General features: G+C 53.2%; 1 protein-coding gene across 1 annotated transcript in view; it reads left to right on the forward strand.

Annotated features, from left to right (window-relative positions):
- The window catches only part of nav2a (neuron navigator 2a), a gene marked incomplete at its 5' end in the record, with an annotated part of 77,770 nt that overhangs the window by 40,317 nt on the left and 18,449 nt on the right, over positions 1-19,004 (forward strand). The window contains 9 exons of the mRNA XM_079997957.1: positions 10,878-11,007; positions 11,791-12,112; positions 13,245-13,950; positions 14,974-15,193; positions 15,428-15,717; positions 16,703-16,768; positions 17,227-17,271; positions 17,789-17,949; positions 18,046-18,228. Of these exons, the coding sequence (XP_079854083.1) occupies positions 10,878-11,007; positions 11,791-12,112; positions 13,245-13,950; positions 14,974-15,193; positions 15,428-15,717; positions 16,703-16,768; positions 17,227-17,271; positions 17,789-17,949; positions 18,046-18,228 (2,123 nt within the window). The remainder of the gene's footprint in view (positions 1-10,877; positions 11,008-11,790; positions 12,113-13,244; positions 13,951-14,973; positions 15,194-15,427; positions 15,718-16,702; positions 16,769-17,226; positions 17,272-17,788; positions 17,950-18,045; positions 18,229-19,004) is intronic.

Genomic DNA, 19,004 nt, shown 5'->3' on the forward strand with positions numbered 1-19,004 from the left:
CCTCCAGGCCTCGCTCCAGGCCTCCCTCCAGGTCTCCCTCCAGGCCTCCCTCCAGGCCTCCCTCCACTCGCTTCCCCTCACTGGATCCCAGTGTCTTCTGCCCGGAGACAGAGCCCTGCGGCTGAAGTGCTGACTGCCTGCGGGGGGGGGGTGTATAGGTTGGGGTGCGGCAGGCATCGAGTGTCACTGTGGCATCGGAGCGAAAACCTGGTGACCCCCGGGTGGGGGGTGGGGGGGTCAAAGGCTTCAAAGGGGCTACGAACGCTTCCGGTCGGACAAGACCTCAAAGGTCCCAAGGAAAACCAGGAAACTGAGCTGGCGACGATGAGAGCGATTGGACTTTCAAGCTGCGAGGACACCATGATAGATCCAGGCAGTCAGTGTTTCATGGATGTTTATATTTCATCAGGCTGTATCATCTATTTCGACAGAGGAAATGAGTCGGACAATACCAATTTGATCACTTTGACCTTGAAGCTCGAAGGACTTGCTCTGCGGGGCGGGTCTATAAGCAATACATCAGTGCAAACATCAGGTACTGACTGTACACATTTGTACTTCTAAAGTGCAGTTTAATAATAAATAATATTTAAGTAAATAAACAAACAAACTCTGAATAATATCTCAAAGTGAAAAACAACTCAAACAGATCAAACACTGAATCGTTTTTGGCCTGCTGCCAAGGTACAGACACTGGTACAAGGTACATTGTACATTGTCTAAACAGTTAAACAAAATTTAAATAAACAGGCGCGTGGCACGGTGCATTGCACTGCTGCCTCACAGCAAGAAGGTCCTGGGTGCGATTCCCGCCTGGGGCGCTGTTGGCACCGTGCTCCGGTGGGTTATCTCCCAAATAGGAGCCTTTCTGTGTGGAGTTTGCATGTTCTCCCCGTGTTCACATGGGGTTTCCTCCACCTCACGTCAGTAAGGACCCCCCTCAAAAACATGCACCATCATCGTCTGACCAGCGATGGACACTCATCACCTGGTCCCCGGGCGCGTCCACGTGCGCTGCCCACTGCTCCTGGCTGTGCCCCCGGAGGAAGGACAAGCCAGGATGGGTCAAATGCAGAGGATCCATTTCACCGGCCACCATCAAAGCATGTGCATGTGTGTGTGTGTGTGTGCAAGCATGTGTTGTAGTGTGGTGTGTTGCGTGACGAATATAGACTGTTTCTTCTTTCTTTCTGTTTCAAACACCAGCTCGTATATATTTGTACTTGTGCTTGGGTATTGCTGGTCCATAAATTTGAAATAATCTCTAAATTTGATATTTCCGGCGCTTGAAGGCAGCACAGTTGCATTTCCGACAGGCCTTGAACGCAGCGGTGCTACCTTTGAAAGAAATTCCAACCTGAAGTGTTAAGTGCCAACGTTTCAAACCATGGAACCAAACTTTACCGTTTGCTCTCTCGCTCTTGTTTTGGTACGATGGGCTGCTCAGGCCCCCCACAGAGGTCACCACGGCCACGGCTGTGCTCTAAAGTCTCTTTTCTAGTGAGAAAAACTGTTTTGGGTTTTTTTCCATTGACTTCCATTCAGTCGGAGCAGCATCTAGTGGCCGTTAGCTGAACTGCAGCTCAAAGCACTTCTGCATTGGAACGCAACACCCGACCGTAATTGTTGCTGCTTGGAAACAACCTGATCTGGAGGCCTTCCACTCTGCGTCCTGACCCAAAAGTTGAAGAAACTAAACAGGAAACTGGTTGGACAGCGTCTTATTTACCAGGGAGATCTTGTTGAGTCACGCAACAACAGGACCTGCCAGGTTGAGCAAACACAGTGAGACTACCAGCTTGCCTTTGTGTGTGTGTGTGTGTGTGTGTAAGCCATCTGTAGGTGTGGGGGCAGATGGTTGATTTCTTCAGAACCAAACTTACACTTCTAATGTTATAGGAGTGATAATGAGATCTGAGTCTGAAGATGTAAGAAGACGATGGAGTTTGTGTGTTTAGTGTGTGTGTGTGTGTGTGTGCGTGCGTGCGTGCGTGCGTGCGTGCGTGCGTGCGTGCGTTGTGCGTGAGTGCGTGCTTGCGTGCGTGAGTGCTTGCTTGCCTGCGTGCGCATGCATTTCTCCGCCCTTTCTCTGGCCTCTCCTCAGCCGGAGAAAGGGGAAGCGATCCACAACTGTCCATGGTCTGATTTGAATTGCCCTTTGTTGAGCCGGACAAAGAGGTTTCTTTGCCGCCGGTCGTGAGGGAGAAGCGTCTGGATGCGTCGCGTCTTTGTCCCTTTTCAAATGGGAGGCGCATGAAATATGGGAGGGGGTGGGGGGGGGCGCGCACCGCAACACGGCGTTAGGTCATTTATCCTTCCGCCGCGAGAAGGACCACACAAGTCTGCACCATTGTTCTGGGAAGGTTGTTGTGGGACGTCTTTGTCGTGCAGCGTCAACGCTGTAACCGTGTTTTGGGCGCACGGCGGCCTTCACCACCGCCACGCCCTCTGGGGGGGAATCGGATAAAGCACATTGATCTGGGTGTTGTAAGGGGGTCACATGCGCTCACGCTGAGTGGCAGACGCGTGCAGAGCAGGTCAAGGTCCCCAACGCGCAGCCGCATTTTCGGGGTCTTTCGCACGAGCCGGTTTCAGTCCTTCTTGACCCCGATGTTCTTCCTCCGCCGTCTTTCTTTGAAACCCGCGTGACCATTCGAGACACTGCACGCGCCCGGTCGCCCTTCCCGCCCTTAATACAGCAGGATGTAACGTGTCGCCCTGCGACGCTCCTTTGTGTGATACTAGTGGGTCCCTGCGGGTTTGCTGCCCCGCTCTCTCTCTCTCTCTCTCTCTCTCTCTCTCTCTCTCTCTCTCTCTCTCTCTCTCTCATGGGGGTGTAACCCCACCCGCAGCTCCGCCCCGCCCTCTGTCTCACTCAGTATGCTATCTTTTCCTGTCTGGACGTGACCGGTTTCCCTTTTGCCGCAGGTTAGAGAGAAGAGAGGTTCACATCCCTTCATCAACACGTCAGGTGCGTCAGGTGCAACCAACACCTGGCACCATGCTCTCTCTCTCTCTCTCTCTCTCTCTCTCATCTCTCTCTCTCTCTCTGTCTCATCTCCCTCTCCCCCTCTTTCTCTTCTTCCCCCCTCTCTCTCTCTTTCTCTCTCTCTTTCTCTCTATCGCTGTTATCTCCTGCGCTCCTTCTCCCCATCTCTCTCTCTCTCTCTCTCTCTCATCTCTCTCTCTCTCTCTGTCTCATCTCCCTCTCCCCCTCTTTCTCTTTTTCCCCCCTCTCTCTCTCTTTCTCTCTCTCTTTCTCTCTATCGCTGTTATCTCCTGCGCTCCTTCTCCCCATCTCTCTCTCTCTCTCTCCTCCTCTCTCTCTCCTCCTTCTCTCTCTCTCTCTCTCTCTCCTCCCCTCTCTCTCTCTCTCCTCCTCTCTCTCTCCTCCTTCTCTCTCTCTCTCTCCTCCCCTCTCTCTCTCTCTCTCTCTCGCACAGCACCAACAGGCGATACCCTTACGTGAACAAATCTACCTCTCTCCTCCTCCCTCACCTCTCGCTCCCCCTCTCTCTCTCTCCCTCTCTCTCTCTTTCAATTCAATTCAGCCGGCGCCATTAAGATTTGAAACATATGTTTAAATTAACAAAGCAAGTGTAAAATACACCCTAAAATTAAAAGGGCAAAATGTAAATGTCGCTGTTAAAATTAACATACAGACACATACGTATCCAGAAGATAGCCTGGAGTAAAAATGTCAAAATTAAAAATGAGAAGTCTCTTCTCTCAACGCCCCCCATTCGGAGTCTTTGTGTGTGATGTCTCAATCCCACTTCACTGGGGTGAATGTGCTGGTTTTGCCCCAGGGTCCAATCATAATAATCATCGCAGGTCGAGCCTTTCTGAAATCGGAACCCCCTCACCCCCGCCCGCCCACACCCAACACACACTCACACGGACGCACCTCCTTGAAACAGGATTCCCATTTATTTTTACGATAAGCGCTGACACGCAGAATGAGCTGTTTGTGTAGCCCCCGTCCCGTCCAATCAGAGCGCTGGGAGAAGCAAACGAACGGTCCGGTCCGCTCGGTGCCGGGGCTCAGTTCTGGAATGCGGGCTGTGTTTTGGTAGTGATGGGTCGATGGAGGAGAGGCGGAGGGGTAGGGAGCGGAGACAGAGCCCCCCCACCATCCCAGCTATGAACCGTCATAGAGGGCGATTCAAGGCAGCGGAACTCAACTGAAACCGTTTTACATTTTAAGCTTTTTCCCAAAGTGACTCATTAAATGCCCGCGTCTCGAGTCCCAGTCGCAGAATTTGGAGGGGTCGCTTTTTTGTCCTTCATAACACAAACTCAAAAGGGAGTTCAGAGGCCAGGCTTGCACCGTCAGTTGGCGCGGAACGGGTGTCACAAAAGCACAACACCTCTGTGGCGGCTGAATCGACATTTTTTTAGCTATATGGTGCCAGATGCGTCCATGGTGTTCCTGGGCTCCATCATACCTCACATTTCAACAAAGGAGGCAGGGTGTTTCATGCTCCGCCACAGGCCGGGCCGCCTTCGTAAACGATGGTTTGCGCTTGATGCGGTGTCCAGGGAAAGAAAGGTCAAATAAAGATAGAAGTAACGGGTGGTGGGGACAAAGGGGGGAGCGCTCATGCTCTGTTTGCTCTGATGATTTTAGAAACATAACAGCCACGCCCCTCCTTTGTCTGCGCTCGCCGCTTATCTCCCTCTGCTGACAGCATTTTTGCACGCATTCATACACACACACACATACACACACACACACACACACACACACATGCACACACATACACACACACATGCGCACACACGCTCAGACACACAGGCAAATATAACACATTTACACATTTGCATTCGCACAAATGCATACTGGGGTCTGTTTACTCCACACACACAAGCGCACACACAAGTACACACACAAATGCAAATATAACACATTCACACATTTGCATTCGCACACATGCATACTAGAGTCCATACACTCCACACACACACACACACACACACACACACACACACACACACACACACACAGGCGTGTGTGCACACACACTCACAAGGCTACAGACACATACAACCTTTTATTCTTTTAGAATATTAAATGCTTTATAAAGCCCTTCTGGCTATGTTTATGCAATTCCAGCATTTTGCTGAGTCCCAGGGGTGTGTTTAAGTGTGTGTGTGTGTGTGTGTGCGTGTGCGTTGTGTGTGTGCGTGAGCATGCATGCGGTGTGATGAGACCGGGTCGGTGCAGAGCTCAGGGAACGACGGAGCGGTCGTGCTGTGTCTTCCTCTGCGCTGCAGACGCCGCTTTTGAACTCCCAACCTCGCCGCTACCTCCAACGCCCACTTCCCCCCCGTCGCAGCAGAAAGGCCATCCGGCTGCCAACACACACACACACACACACACACACACACAGACACACACACACACCTTATACAGGCAATCACACAGCGCTCTGCCCAGATGTGTGTGGGAGGAGACGGTATAAATAGTGTCAGAGTTTCCCGAGTTGGAGGTGGAGGATGAAGTGGAGAGAGGAAAGGAACGGAATGAGAGTGCAAGACAAAGGACCCTGGGAGAGGGATGATGTTCTCGTAACCATGGATACCGCCGTAGCAGCGGACAATTTTATAGCACCCCCCGGTTTTAATCGAGCACACCTGCCTCCTCCCCGGCCAGACACACACACACACGCACACGCACACACACACACACACACACGCACGCACACATGCACACATTCACTAAACACTAATGAGGGTGGGACTGTCAAGCCGGTGGACGGCGTTTTTCGCTGTAGCTCTCACAGTCGCACCCTGATGCATTCTGGGGATCGTTATCTCGCTATCACTCATCTCTCTTCGTGAGGCAGATTTTTTTTTGGGGACAAACCAGGGGGGCCAGGGCCTGGGAAACAGGGCCCCTCCGACCCTCATGCCCCCCCCCCCCCCCCCCCCATCCGGAGCCCTGGAGGAATCACGCCGCGGGTGGAGCAGGGGGGAGGGAGGCGCCGTGTCAGGTGAGCGGTGCGGGGGAGCAGGGCCGAGCTGCAGCGGCGTCGCAGTGAGTCACGAGCCTCCGCCGCCTGTTTTTTTTTTTGTTTTGTTTTTTTCCGAGGGTGGCAGGGTGTGCGGAAAGTTGGCGACTCAGCGGGTTCGCACAGGGTGTGGCTTTAAGGCACCGGGATCAGGTTGATTATCCACGCTTACTGCCGAGCTCTGGGGGGGGGGGGGATCTTATTGCCACCCCGCTTCCAAAAACACCCCCGCTAATCCCGACATCTTGCATCCAGGCGACAATGAGGCCGCCTGTTTGCACTGCGTGTTCAAAGTTTTAATGCAAAATTCCACGCATGTGCGCCAACGACCTCCTGAACCGTGCGCTTGGCGAGCTGCATGTGCTCGTGTGTGCTCTGCGTTGCGTGACGCACAGGCGTGAGGAGGCTGCTGTGTGTCTTCTTCGGATCGGGCCCGTCGGTCGACTCCGGCAAAGTGCGGTGTTTACACATCAAACACAGACAAAGGAGAGAGAGGGAGGGAGCCGGAGGAAATAGAAGTATCTCAGTACAATCCATATCTATATCTAACTAGAAGCAGCCGCGAGGGATCTATAAGCCTCGATGGAGTCCCTGAGCAACGATGGGAAAGGTTCCAAGGCAAAGGACCATGTGACCAGAAGGGGAATGGAGGGATGGAGGGGAGGGGTGAGAAAGGGAGGGAGAAACAGAGAGGGAACGCTGGAGAAATTCCTGAGTTTGTTGGCCAGTCCAGTCCTATCATTTCTCGGTCCTGCGAAGAGACGGCCGTGTCATTTACACGGCGCAGGGCCGAGCTCCATTGTCCCGGTGGCAGCAGGAATGTTCTGGGTCCCGAAACCGGAATGCCCCTTCCCTGGGTCGTCTGACCCTCTGGTGTCCCCGCGGGGTCCGGGCGTGTTTTCCTCCCTCCCTGCGCCGGCGGCGGGTGAACACCCCCGACAGCGATCCCGACAAAATGACCCACGTGACTTTCCGTCGTGGTCATTCTGTGTGGAGTTCACTCTCCTTTGTGCGGATTATCAGACAAAAGGTTCAGCGGTCCGAGGTTCAGTAAGAATAGGGAGCCATGTTGAAATCCATCACGTTTTTGTGGTCAGGAAAGAATGTCCGTGCTTTCCATGACTGACCCGGTCACAGGCCGATCCGAAACGATACCACGGTCGGCAGACAATGTGGGTGATGTGGTTATACGTTGGCGTTTTTAAATTTGAGACCTGCACTTCAATGGACTTGAATGCAATGGATTTAGGTTTTCAGTGCTGGTGGGACGCTGATCAGAACACAGTGTGACGTCTGTGTACGAACCGTGTTGCGGAGCTGCGCGGTGCTTGCTACGCGTCCCGGGTCAGGCTTGGTACCCGCCTGTGGGAGTCGCCCGTCAGGTCATCCGGGACCCCTGACCCCACGGGGGGTTGTAAGTCAGAGACAGGGTGGAAATTACTTCTGTCCTGAATCCTGCTCGCCTCGTTGCACTAGACGTTGGAGACACAGACAGAAAGAAGTTGTCCGTCTGACATTTGGGCAGTCTAAGGTACAGTAGCCCCCCGCTCAGATGCAGGAATTCCCCACGTCGCTGCGGTGGAACAGTGTTGCGGGCGCATGTCTGTATATGGATGTGTGGATATATATTCCTGTGGGAGAGTCTGTGTGCATGTGCCAGGGGTTTGATGGGGTTTTTCGGGGGGCTTACAGCGCGGCGGTGCCGATCCGCCCGCCGGTCCCCGGAGACTCTCGCAGAACAGTTAAACAAACACGAGCCCGCTCTGCCTCTTTTCCTCCGGACTCTCCTCCCGGCTGAACCCTGCGGGAATGCCGCCCGCCCCCCGCCCCCGCCAGCCCCCCCTCACCTCGCCCTTTGGGAAACAGCAAGGTTTTTTAGGGGGTTTGACCTGTGACCCGACAACCCCTGTGGGAAAGCAGAAAGCTTTGCTAAGAGGCCACGCGGCATGGGACGAACGTTCCGTCGCGGTGGGACTCGATTTGGGTCAACACGGTGCGCAGCTTGTCCTCCTCAGGCTGCTCCAGCTGGTTTCTGCTCGGTGTATAAACTCTGTTTACCCTCGACGGCGGGCGGACAAGTGCTCTATCTGCTCAGACTCGTTCGGGAAAGAACAAGATTCTTCCACCGACCCGTGTGGAGGGTGACGGGGGGGAGGAACTGGACTCCCGCACACTGTTTATTGAACGAAGTGAATGCGTTTATGGAATGGAGCAGCGCTCGAAGGACCCAACCCGCTGGACTGTGTCGTTGGATGAACCCATTTTAATTGCAGGATCAGACGGCGTGGACGGAGGAAGCCGGACTCCTTTGAAAACAGACAGAAACCAGAGCATCTCTACCCTGCAGCCTCGTGGTGGTTCCCCCCCGCTCGGCAGGGCTCCGCAGGGTGCGACGTGAGGTTAACTTCTCAGTCTCCTGTGATTGTTCTGAGGGACGTAGCCGCGGTTTTAACGGGCGGCTTGCCGCGGCTGTGGGCGGAGCCACGCTGCCTGGCCTGATCTCTAATTAGCACCAGCCTGTCAGTGAGCTCAGGGTGGATCTGTCTGGGAACTCACCGCCACAAAACACACGCACGCACACACACGCGCGCGCGTGCACGCACACACGCACACACACACATGCACGCACACGCAGTGCACTGCTGCATGAATGGCAGGCAGGCAGTGAGGGAATACTGAGCTGGGAAGATCTGGGAGCGTCTCTGTGTGTCCTGTGATCATGTGGCTTCACTTTTGTTGCTGGTTTCAAATGGGAACGTCTGATTCAGGTTAGGCTGCCGCGGCTTATTTAGGGCTTGCTGTGTGTGTTTGTGTGTGTGTGTGTGTGTGTGTGTGTGTGTGTGTGTGTGTGTGTGTGTGTGTGTGTGTGTGTGTGTGTGTGTGTGTGTGTGTTTGGGTGTGTGCGTGTGTGTGTGTGTGTGTGTGTGTGTGTGTGTGTGTGTGTGTGTGTGTGTGTGTGTGTGTTTAATTTGCGTGGTTGCAGCAGTGAAACGGTTAACTAACCCAGGACAGGCTCATATTACCAGCAGCAGGGCAAGTCCTTTCCTCTTTTCACCATCCTCTTACTTCTGCCAAAGAGAGGGAGCGAGAGAGAGAGAGAGAGAGAGAGAGAGAGAGAGAGAGAGAGGGAGGGAGAGAAAGGGAGGGAGAGAGGGATGAGGCATCAGTACAATAGCGACACAGTAGCTCGAACTAGAATCACAGCCAGGGTGAGGGTGATCGCAATTGAGTGAGAACAGCTAAGTTGGAGAGAGAGAGAGAGAGAGAGAGAGAGAGAGAGAGACACTGTGAGGGAGGGAGCGAGGAAGACAAAGAGAAGAGAAGAGATAGTTGGCTTGGCTAAACGAGTCCACCAGCATGGAGTCATGAGGCTCTCTGTCCAGCTCGGCATTCTCCCCCGGCTCTCCGGTTCCCACGGCAACCCAGGCGCCCTGAGCAGGTAGATGGACAATGTGTGTGTGTGTGTGTCTCAAGGCAGAATTGTCTTTCCTTTGGCAATTACTTTGAGATTGGGATTTTACTTTTTATTTTGCTCGCTGCTGTCCGTGCGTTTACAATTTAAAAAAATTAATAAAAAATTTGAGATCAGTGTGTGTGTGGGTGTGTGTGTCTGTGCGTGCGAGTGTGTGTGTGTGCGTGTGTGCGTGTGTGTGTGTGTGTGTGTGTGTGTGTGTGTGTGTGTGTGTGTGTGTGTGTGTGTGAAAGAGAAAAAATATTGAACCCCACGTGTGTTTAGCTCAGAGGCGGTCATGTTGTGTTTGGTTGTGCACTTGCAAGACTGTTCCTGAGTGTATCTCTATTTCTATGTGTGTGTGTGTGTGTGTGTGTGTGTGTCCGTCCGTCCGTCCGTCCGTGTCTTTTTGTCTATCTGTCGGTGTGCATGGCTATGCGTGTGTCTGCGTGTTTGCATGTTTATGTATGTGTGTGCCTGTGTGTACTTGTGCGCACGCGCGCGTGTGTGTGTGTGTGCGTGAGGGTTAAGTGTGTGTGTGTCCTCCTCCAACGTCAGAGCCAACCAACCATCCATTTACCATCAGCCCTCGCTGTGGTCTTTTCAGAATAATGTTTGCCAACTGGCCAGCTTCCTGTCTCCCCCACGCGCACACACACACACACACACACACACACACACACACACACACACACACACACACACACACATACACACACCGTGTTTACAAATAGATAAATATATCCTGCATTAACTGGGACCGTGTTTGCTCTGTTCAGATGGTTTTATTTGAACAGGGTTTGTGTGCGTTGCTCGGTTAGAAGCCAAACTGTGGACCCTGCAACGTGATGTCACCGCTCCAACCGGCTTTTGTCCACTTGATAGACAGCCCTATTCAGTGTGTGTGTGTGTGTGTGCGGGTGCGGGTGCGTGAGCGTGAGCGTGTGTGTGTGTGTGTGTGTGTGTGTGTGTGTGTGTGTGTGTGTGTGTGTGTGTGTGTGTGTGTGTTTCTTCGGCCAAAATTCAGTTAAAAAAAAGTCACATCAGAGAGAGAGAGAGAGAGAGAGAGACTCTCAGACCCTCCCATGGAGGCAGAGGATCTGTTTGTTCGGCTTCTCTCTTGGAAAAAGGGCAAAACCAAAGTCACTGCGAGGCCATATCTTTCTCTCTCTCTCTCGCCCTCCTCGAGCGCCGCGACTCGCAGCTGTGTCGTCCGATTCCGTGCGACTGTCATCGCGGCCGCGCGTGTCTGGTATTTTTAAAAAGGTGTCATATGTTGCGTCCTGACCGCGCCCCGAAGTAAGAAGATGTCTGCGTCCGCCAAGGGAGCCGTGACGTCACAGCCAAACCAGAGAGAGTGTGTGCTAACGTGAACTGTGTGTGTGTGTGTGTGTGTGTGTGTGTGTGTGTAGCTGGGACGACAGCAGCTCCGTGAGCAGCGGCATCAGCGACAACATTGACACAGATGACATCAACACCAGCTCCTCCATCTCCTCCTATGCCAACACGCCCGCCACCCAACGCAAGGCACTCAACGGACAGGTACACACACACACACACACACACAATCATATAAACACAATGGCATATTCATAATCTATCTCTCCACCCTCCCTTTATTACTTTTCCTCATTTCCTAAGCTTGGGGCGTTCCTCTGGGTGGCAGCGGCTTTTCGCCCTCTAAACAAATGTTGATGTAGAAACTGACCTCCGGTCTATTAAACACAGAATTAAAGAGCCTCCCGTCACGCTCTTCCTATTTCGGAGGGACCTCTCAGCTCGATGCATCGCAGCTGCACTGATCACATTGGGACCACCTTATCACATCAGGTGTTTACTCACGTCCAACAGGAGGGGTGATATGGCCAGGTCGTCGGGTCTCAGGGAGGGGGTATGGTAGGGGGCTGTTCTTACCCCCGACATACTACAGATTAATAAAGCCTGACAAACCCAGGCAGTGGTGGAAGAATAATACCTTTTACCAAAGTAGAAGTACAAATACCCTGACACAGGATTACTTTAGTGAAAGTGAAAGTACCACATTGACATTGACCAGTAGCCATACAATGTGCAGCCCAAACATGATCTTTTTTTTTTTTTTTTTACCCTTTACAACTCTGCGTGCGTCGCAGGATCCTCTGGCACGGTGGTAGTCCACTCCAGTCTTCGATCCAGTCTGTGCACACAGTCCCGTTCCTCCAGAATCCCTTGTATAGGAGTGATTGTCGTCATGCTGTAAAAACGGTGCTATAGATTCGGTCATAATAAACCTGATGTACTGTGTGTGTGTGTGTGCGCGCGCATGTGCCCGCTTGTGTGTTTCAGCCTGTGACGGATGCGGAGAAGCACTCTGCCTCCACGACGGTGAAGCAGAGCTGGTCGGGCGACGAGGTGAAGCGGTCGGACGGGGGGTCGGACAGCGGCGTGAGGATGGAGCCCGGCTCCAAGTGGGGCCGCCGCCACGCCTCCGACATCTCCGACGAGTCCGACAAGGGCGGGTCCGGCAGGCGGGCCGCCTCCTCCGCGTCCCACACGGGCTCCTGGAGGCGGGGCATGAGCGCCCAGGTGGGGGTGACCTCCCCTCGGACTAAAAGCACCAGCAGCACCGGCTCCAGCGGCTCCGTGGCCCTCAAGAGCCACAGCACAGGTAACACGGGCCCCAAACGTCGGCAGGATTCGTACATCTTTCAAGGGAAACTTTATTTTTTTGGGGGAAGATGGCTTTTTGTGTTTTTAATCCGGATTCAGACAAGAAGGTCTAAATGTCATCCCTCTGGGTCCAACGCTCGGATGGTAAGCTCTACGCCCGGCTGCAGAGGGGATCAACCAGCTGAGTGAAACTCCCCAAAAAAGTTAGAGAGTTATAAATGTGTTTCATTGTTGGTGTCATGGCTTTTAGGTTTTCTAAGGTTGAGATATCAGCAGATTGTGTTCCCTCGCAAAAAAAAACAAAAAAACATTTTTGTTGAAGTTGAAAATTTGATGTTGAAGGCCATATGCACATGTGCATTATGAGAGGAACAACACATTAATAATCATGTTAGTAACGCCCATTAACTATATGTGAACATCATTTAAATATCTGACCTTGATAGTGTCAAGGTGCTGGAAAGGTTTCATTGCTTGAAAAGTCAGAGCACTGGATGCAACACAGCGACATCCACCCTTCTCAGCTTGTTTGGTTCTGTTTGTCTCAGCCTTGTTTTGAACTGCCAGTCGGAACGCCCTGCTGTTAGGGTGACATGCACAATGACTGGACGGCGTCCCGAGCGGCACTTAGGGAGCAGGAGCGCCCACGCTCGTGCCGCTTACGGAAATCTGAACGGGGAATTTAGAGTGCGGACAAATAGTTAAATGCGACGCTTGATTTGCCAACACCTCGTCGACTCCCTTGCTCGCTTGGAGAGCTCAGTCTGTTATTCCTCCCTCGAAAAAAGGTTTTTCTTTGTTGTCTGTTTTTACTGGACATGAGTAGATCTGGATGTAGCCGTGTAGATATACTGACGCTCGCTGCTCACAGAACCTTCTGTGGTCACTGTGCAAATCTGAAAAACATATAATGTGATATATTTATAATATATATGATGTGCTATAATATAATGATAATCACAATGCAATCATTTCTAGATGTAAATATAAAAATACAGACGACTCAACTAAATCATGATTTGCATTTTGAGATGAGATTTCAAAGTGGCCAATGATGGTCAAATATAAAACCTTGACTGTTCCACGTTTCAAAAGAGCAGAGTTCAGATCTTCCTCTCCGCGCCCTGCAGGCAAAACAGACGACGTCAAGGTGTCGGAGAAGGGTCGTCTGTCGCCGCGCTCCAACGGCCTCCACCGCTCGCCCTCCGACGCCGGGCGGAGCAGCGGCGACGAGGCCAAGAAGCAGAGCGCCACGCGCACGACGGCGGCACACGCGCTCACGCACACGGTGTCGGACCCGCACACGCAGACCCACGCGCTGACCTCGCGCACCCCCACCAGCACCTTTGGCTTCAAGAAGCAGGGCTCGGGGATGGTCACCATGGTAACGGCCAGCGGCGCCACCATCACCAGCGGCTCGGCCACGCTCGGGAAGATGCCCAAGTCCGGGGCGCGCTCCCTGGCGGCGGGGCTGAAGGCCGGCGGTGCGGACGGCGTCTCCGCCCTCGGTCACCACGACGACGGCTTCCTGGGCGCCAGCGCCCGCTCGGCGCTGCAGTACCGCAGCCTGCCCAGGCCCGGGCGCTCGGGCGGTGCCTCGCGCAACGGCAACCGCTCGTCCACCAGCAGCATCGAGGCAGCGGTGCTGTCCGTCACCTCGCACAAGGCCAAGGCCAACGGCACGGGGAGCGCGCTGCTCCTGGCCAATCAGACGGACCGGGAGAAGGGCGTGTCCGACGTGGACAACCTCAGGGTCGGAGCCGCGATGCAGGGCGGGGGGTCGGCCACGGTGCCGCTGACGAGCAGACAGCAGGTCTCCTCCCCGACGCTACGCAGGTGAGAATGAGCACACATATTGGGCATACCGCCCCCTGCTGGTGGTGGCGTGGTGGAGAGTGCCGCCGCCGCACAGCTCCTGAGGGTTTGACTCTCGTCTCGGTTACCTGCACGCATGGTGGACATGCAGGGTTTGGTTGTTTTCTACCAACGGAATACCTTCCTATTGACGTGATAATTATTTGCAGCTTATAATGTAATAATCCTGCAAAAGTCATATATTTCCCAGTAAGTTAATAACATAACAATTAACAAAACAACATATCAACTTTTTCCTGCTTTTGTAATAATTATTATGTTAATGGAAAGGCAAGGTTGAATTCATGAGGTTGGTTTATAATGTAATGGTAAACAAGTTATTACCTTGATCCTAGAGGACTTTTTTCCCGAGGTATGAATGGTAAACCCGTTTGGGCTTGCTTTGACGCACACACACACACAGTAACAACAAGAGAGATTGACATCGGGAGGCGAGACGTCACTAATGTGAGTCAGGAGTCAGACGAGCGGCGTTGTTTAACGCGGTGAGTTACAGTGTCCACACGTTGGGGCTTGTATTGACATTCAGGGTTTAAATGGGGCCATAGCTCTAGGCCTTGAGCAACGCTAAGCTGTTGCCAGGCGCCGGCCTCCACTCCCCTGCGTGGCGCTCGGATCCTGGTGTGCGTGGTAACGGGAGCCCAGTGTGACCTCATTAGTCCCAGGGAGAGATAATTCTTCAAAGAGCCGGTGCTGCTATTATCGCCCCGTCAGGGCTGAGGACGTCACAGGCTGCTCTGAAGACTGATCTTTGTGGGGCCCGGTGCGTGTTCAAGGGCAGCGCTGCTGATAGTTGTTCTGTGCCGGTGAAAGGGAATTCAAAACAAATGAGGTTTTGCCCCATTTGTTCTCATATACTGTTGCTTAAGGCCAGTTATTCAAGAGAAATAATGATTGAAAATCCTTCACTGCGCAACGATCGTGATCCTTCCAGGTCTAAATTGACCCAAAACTCAAGTGTACCACCCTGTTTGTCCTCCGCAGGTTGTTTGGTGGGAAGCCTGGAAAGCAGGCTCCGGTCACCACGGCTGAAACCATGAAGAACTCCACGGTCATCTCCAACCCCCACGCCACCATGAACCAGCTGGGCGCGGCGCTGGACTCCCCCGGCGTTGGGCTGGGAGGCGCGGACAGCGAGACCTGCAGCCCCCTGTTCGGGGGCCGGAATCTCGGCTCAGGGATGGGGACACTTGGCAGCGAGCAGGTACTGTGGGCTGTTTCCCACAGTTTTCACGGCTTCGTAGCAAAAAAAAGGGTAGTTGGTTCAGCGGCGATCGAGTCGCCGTCGATCTGCGTGACTAACGGAGCTTCGTGGGGCTGTTCACGCTCGTAAACCCCACACACACATGCATATAAACCCCCTCCCTCCATCCTCTCTCTCTCTCTCTCTCTCTCTCTCTCTCTCTCTCCCTCTCTCTCTCGGCCCTCTCCGCCTCAGGCCTCCAGCCCGGGCTCGGTCTACTCCTCGACGGGGCCCTCCAACAGCCTGACGTGGGGGACCACCCTCAGCAGCTCCTCGGCCCAGAGCAGGGAGGGCACGCTGGGCGGGCACGGCGGGCAGGGCAGCCTGGGATACCCCTCCGTCAGCAGCATGCACACCAGCAGCGAGTCCATCGACATGAGCCTGGGCAGCGCCGGGGGCGGCGGGGGGATCCACGGGACGCACCGGGAGGACACCCTCTCCGCCCTAGGACGCACCGGCAGCGTCAAGACCGGCATGTCAGAGAGGTGAGTGCACCGCGCGAGCGGCGGAACGGAAGAGGGTGAGGGCCGGACGGGCGCGGTCCAGGGTGCGAGGTGTGGGCGGGGCGGGGGTGTTGAGCTGGGTCTCAGACTCAAACAACCTGGGGGCCACCGGCCGGGTGTTTTTTCCGAGGGTAGTGAAGTTCCAGGAAAAAACTTTTGTTTTCTTCACACCACACATTAGTGGCTAAGATTGCCTGAACAAAGTGAAGGGAATTGTGTGGATTAATTAAGAATTGTGATTTTAAAATCAGTCTGATTCCTAGTAAATTCCTGGTAAATGGTTAACAATATATTTTATGTGGTCTGAGATCCCTGGTGTAAAGTCAAGTCATGTTTGTTTTTAAAGTCTTCAGTCAAAGCTGCAAAAGTTCCTGTATGGCCTTATCCGTAGCCTTGGTAGCCCCCAGTTAATCAAAGAAAACCTCCCATCCACGACGAAACAGAAACAAAAAAGAAAACGGACGAAACCTCGAGATGAGATGTATGACACAATGTAAAACCTCTTGGCGGCAGTAGTCACCGTGAAGACATTCTAATATCGCAAAGGCATATTGAAGATAAAGTGGACGCAGTAGAAGGTAGAAACAGGTCTGTGTCGGTCATGGTTGTGAATCTCCTGATTGGACGAGGCGCCTGTTCCGTTCTCGGCGTCATGCCGGTGCTTTAGGAGGGAAACACGATCCCGCCGCGTCGTCCCCGGTGGGGCGTGCGGCAATCGGGGCCGTCGGTCCCGGCAAGACGACTGTGTAACACGGGAGGAATGTCTCAGGAGTAACCCAATAGCGTCTGAGGTCACAGCGTCGACGCCACGACCCGTCCTGGCGTCGGCGAAGCCGTGTGGGATCCACGCCGTTAACCCGTGGACCGTCTTTTTTTTTTTTTTTTTCTTGAATTTTCTTTCTCGCCTTTCTCTAAAACTCTCTCTCTCTTTCTATCTGTTGTGCCTGTTCGCCCGCCGCCTTATCAGCCCCCTATCCTCACCCTCCGCTAGCCCCAAATTCAGCCGAAACACGTTGCCTCGGAAACAGGACAGGTAAATGTGCCTGTGTGCGTGTTAGCGGAGTTCGGCTTCTGGTGGTCGTTGCCGTAGCGACACTGTAGCTGTGTGTGTGTGTATGTGTGCACTTGTGTGTGTGTGTGTGTGTGTGTGTGCTCATGTATGTGTGTGTGTGTGTGTGTGTTGTGTACGTGGGAGTGAATGACTGTGCGTCGGCAGTTGTGTTGTGCTGTGTTGTGCTGTGTTGTGGGCATGGCGGTGGTCTGCTCCACCCTGCCACCCCTGTCTATGCACTGCCACCTTGTGGCCAAATGTATGTTTACAGCTTCACCCTAGTGTAGCACATCTTTATTTGCGTCTCTTGACATTACGATGAACTCATAAAGATGACAATCTTTATCGTTAGAGGATATTATTGTTTCAGCCTAGATCCATGCCACCCCATGTTCCCCCTTCTTTTCCTCCTCTGAGATGTGTTTCTCTCGCTCCCACAGCGGACCACACTGTGGTAGAAACACTCTGCCTAAGAAAGGACTCAGGTACCGCTGTCGCTCAGCACATTTACTGCACTGGCTCTTGTTTTTCCTTTGTCCTTTCCCAAGTTCATCCACCTTGTCGTAGGTCTGCCCATGCCATGCTGTTGTATTTTGCACCTGCTTTGCCGCCTGACACGTTTCGGTGAAGAGTCATGTCGCCGTCCCTGTATCGCACTGTTGTGGTGTCATACTCTTTCACCGGCTGCTTTTTGGGTATCATTTGGCTTGTTTTTCCCCTTTGGCTTTTTCCCCTCGGTTTGTTTGTGGCTTTCAGCTGAAAATCAGTCCTCGTTCGCAATATGTAATTCCCCCTGTGTAAGTCTCTGGGATTAATGGGTTTCTGGATACTGGCTACTAAACAGGCTGATTATGAAGATTAGACGTAACCCATTGTGCACTGGTCATACATTCACCGCGATCGATGTCCTGTGACACAATCCACGCTCAAGCTGTTCTCTGTTCCGCTCTCCGTCATGGCCGCTCTGCCTCCTTTTCACCTCCGACCCCTGTCTCGGCGTAGGTACACCCCGTCGGCGCAGCTCCGGGGGCACGAGGAGGCGCGTGACTGGCTGCGCTCCCACTCCACCAGCGGGCTGCAGGACTCCGTCAGCAACTCCCCGTTTTCCCCCGGGTCCAGCCTCACCTCGCCGTCCGGGACACGCTTTAACTTTGCACAGCTCGGTAAGCGCTCTGCTCTCTGCCCTGTTGGACTGTGTTGTGTCGTGTTGTGTTGCTTATTAGCAGAGTGCGTTATTGAAATGATTTTCTCCTGTGTAGCTTCCAGTCCGACCTCGGGAGCTCAGATCAACCTCGCCGCCCTGAGGAACAACAGCCTGACCAATCAGGACGTCTCGTTCGAGCAATGTGGAGACACCCGCCTGAGGAACTCCTGCATGTCGCTGGACGAGAAGACCCGAACCATGAGCCGCTCCGGGTCCTTCAGAGACGGCTTCGAGGAGGGTGAGGGCACCTGCTGGAGGGGTGAATGGATGGATGAACGGATGGTTGGGTGGATGGATGGATAGATGGATGGATTGTGTTTTATTTAATTACTGCTGTTCCTCGCCACAAATCCCACAGAGAATTACCAAATCCATAATTGAACTTAATCCTTAATCCGGGGCTTTATACGTCTCATTCTCTTCAAGACTTCACACACACACACACACACACACACACACACACACACACACACACACACACACACACGTTATTCTGCATGTTTAGAGTGGTGGTTAGGATGGAATTACAACTGCTTCTTAAAGGGAAACCCTCTGTCCCCTTTAGAAGGCCGTAATCAGCTTTGCTTCCAGCTTTGCTTTTTTCTTTTTCTTTTCTTTTCTTCTTCTTTTTTCCCCCCGGTTCGCTTGTTTTGTTCATGGCGTCTCGCTGCCAAAGCAGCTTTTCCCACCAGCAGCAGCAGCAGCAGCAGGGAAGCTCCGGCTCCCAGATCTGCAGAATTATCAAGGCCAAGCAAGCGATTTTATTTAAAACAAATTGACCCTGGAAGGGCGGGAGGGAGGGCGGGAGTGTGTGTGTGTGTGTGTGTGTGTGTGTGTGTGTGTGTGTGTGTGTGTGTGTGTGTGTGTGTGTGTGTGTGTGTGTGTGTGTGTGTGTGTGTGTGTGTGTGTGTGTGTGTGTGTGTGTGTGTGTGTGTGTGTGTGTGTGTGTGTGTGGAGATATTTTATTATCCTTAGCCAAAATTGTGTTAGTTAGTGGGGAAATGGGAGGGATGA

The sequence above is a fragment of the Zeus faber genome (genome assembly GCF_960531495.2).
Source record: "Zeus faber genome assembly, chromosome: 3".
Taxonomy (NCBI): Eukaryota; Metazoa; Chordata; class Actinopteri; order Zeiformes; family Zeidae; genus Zeus; species Zeus faber.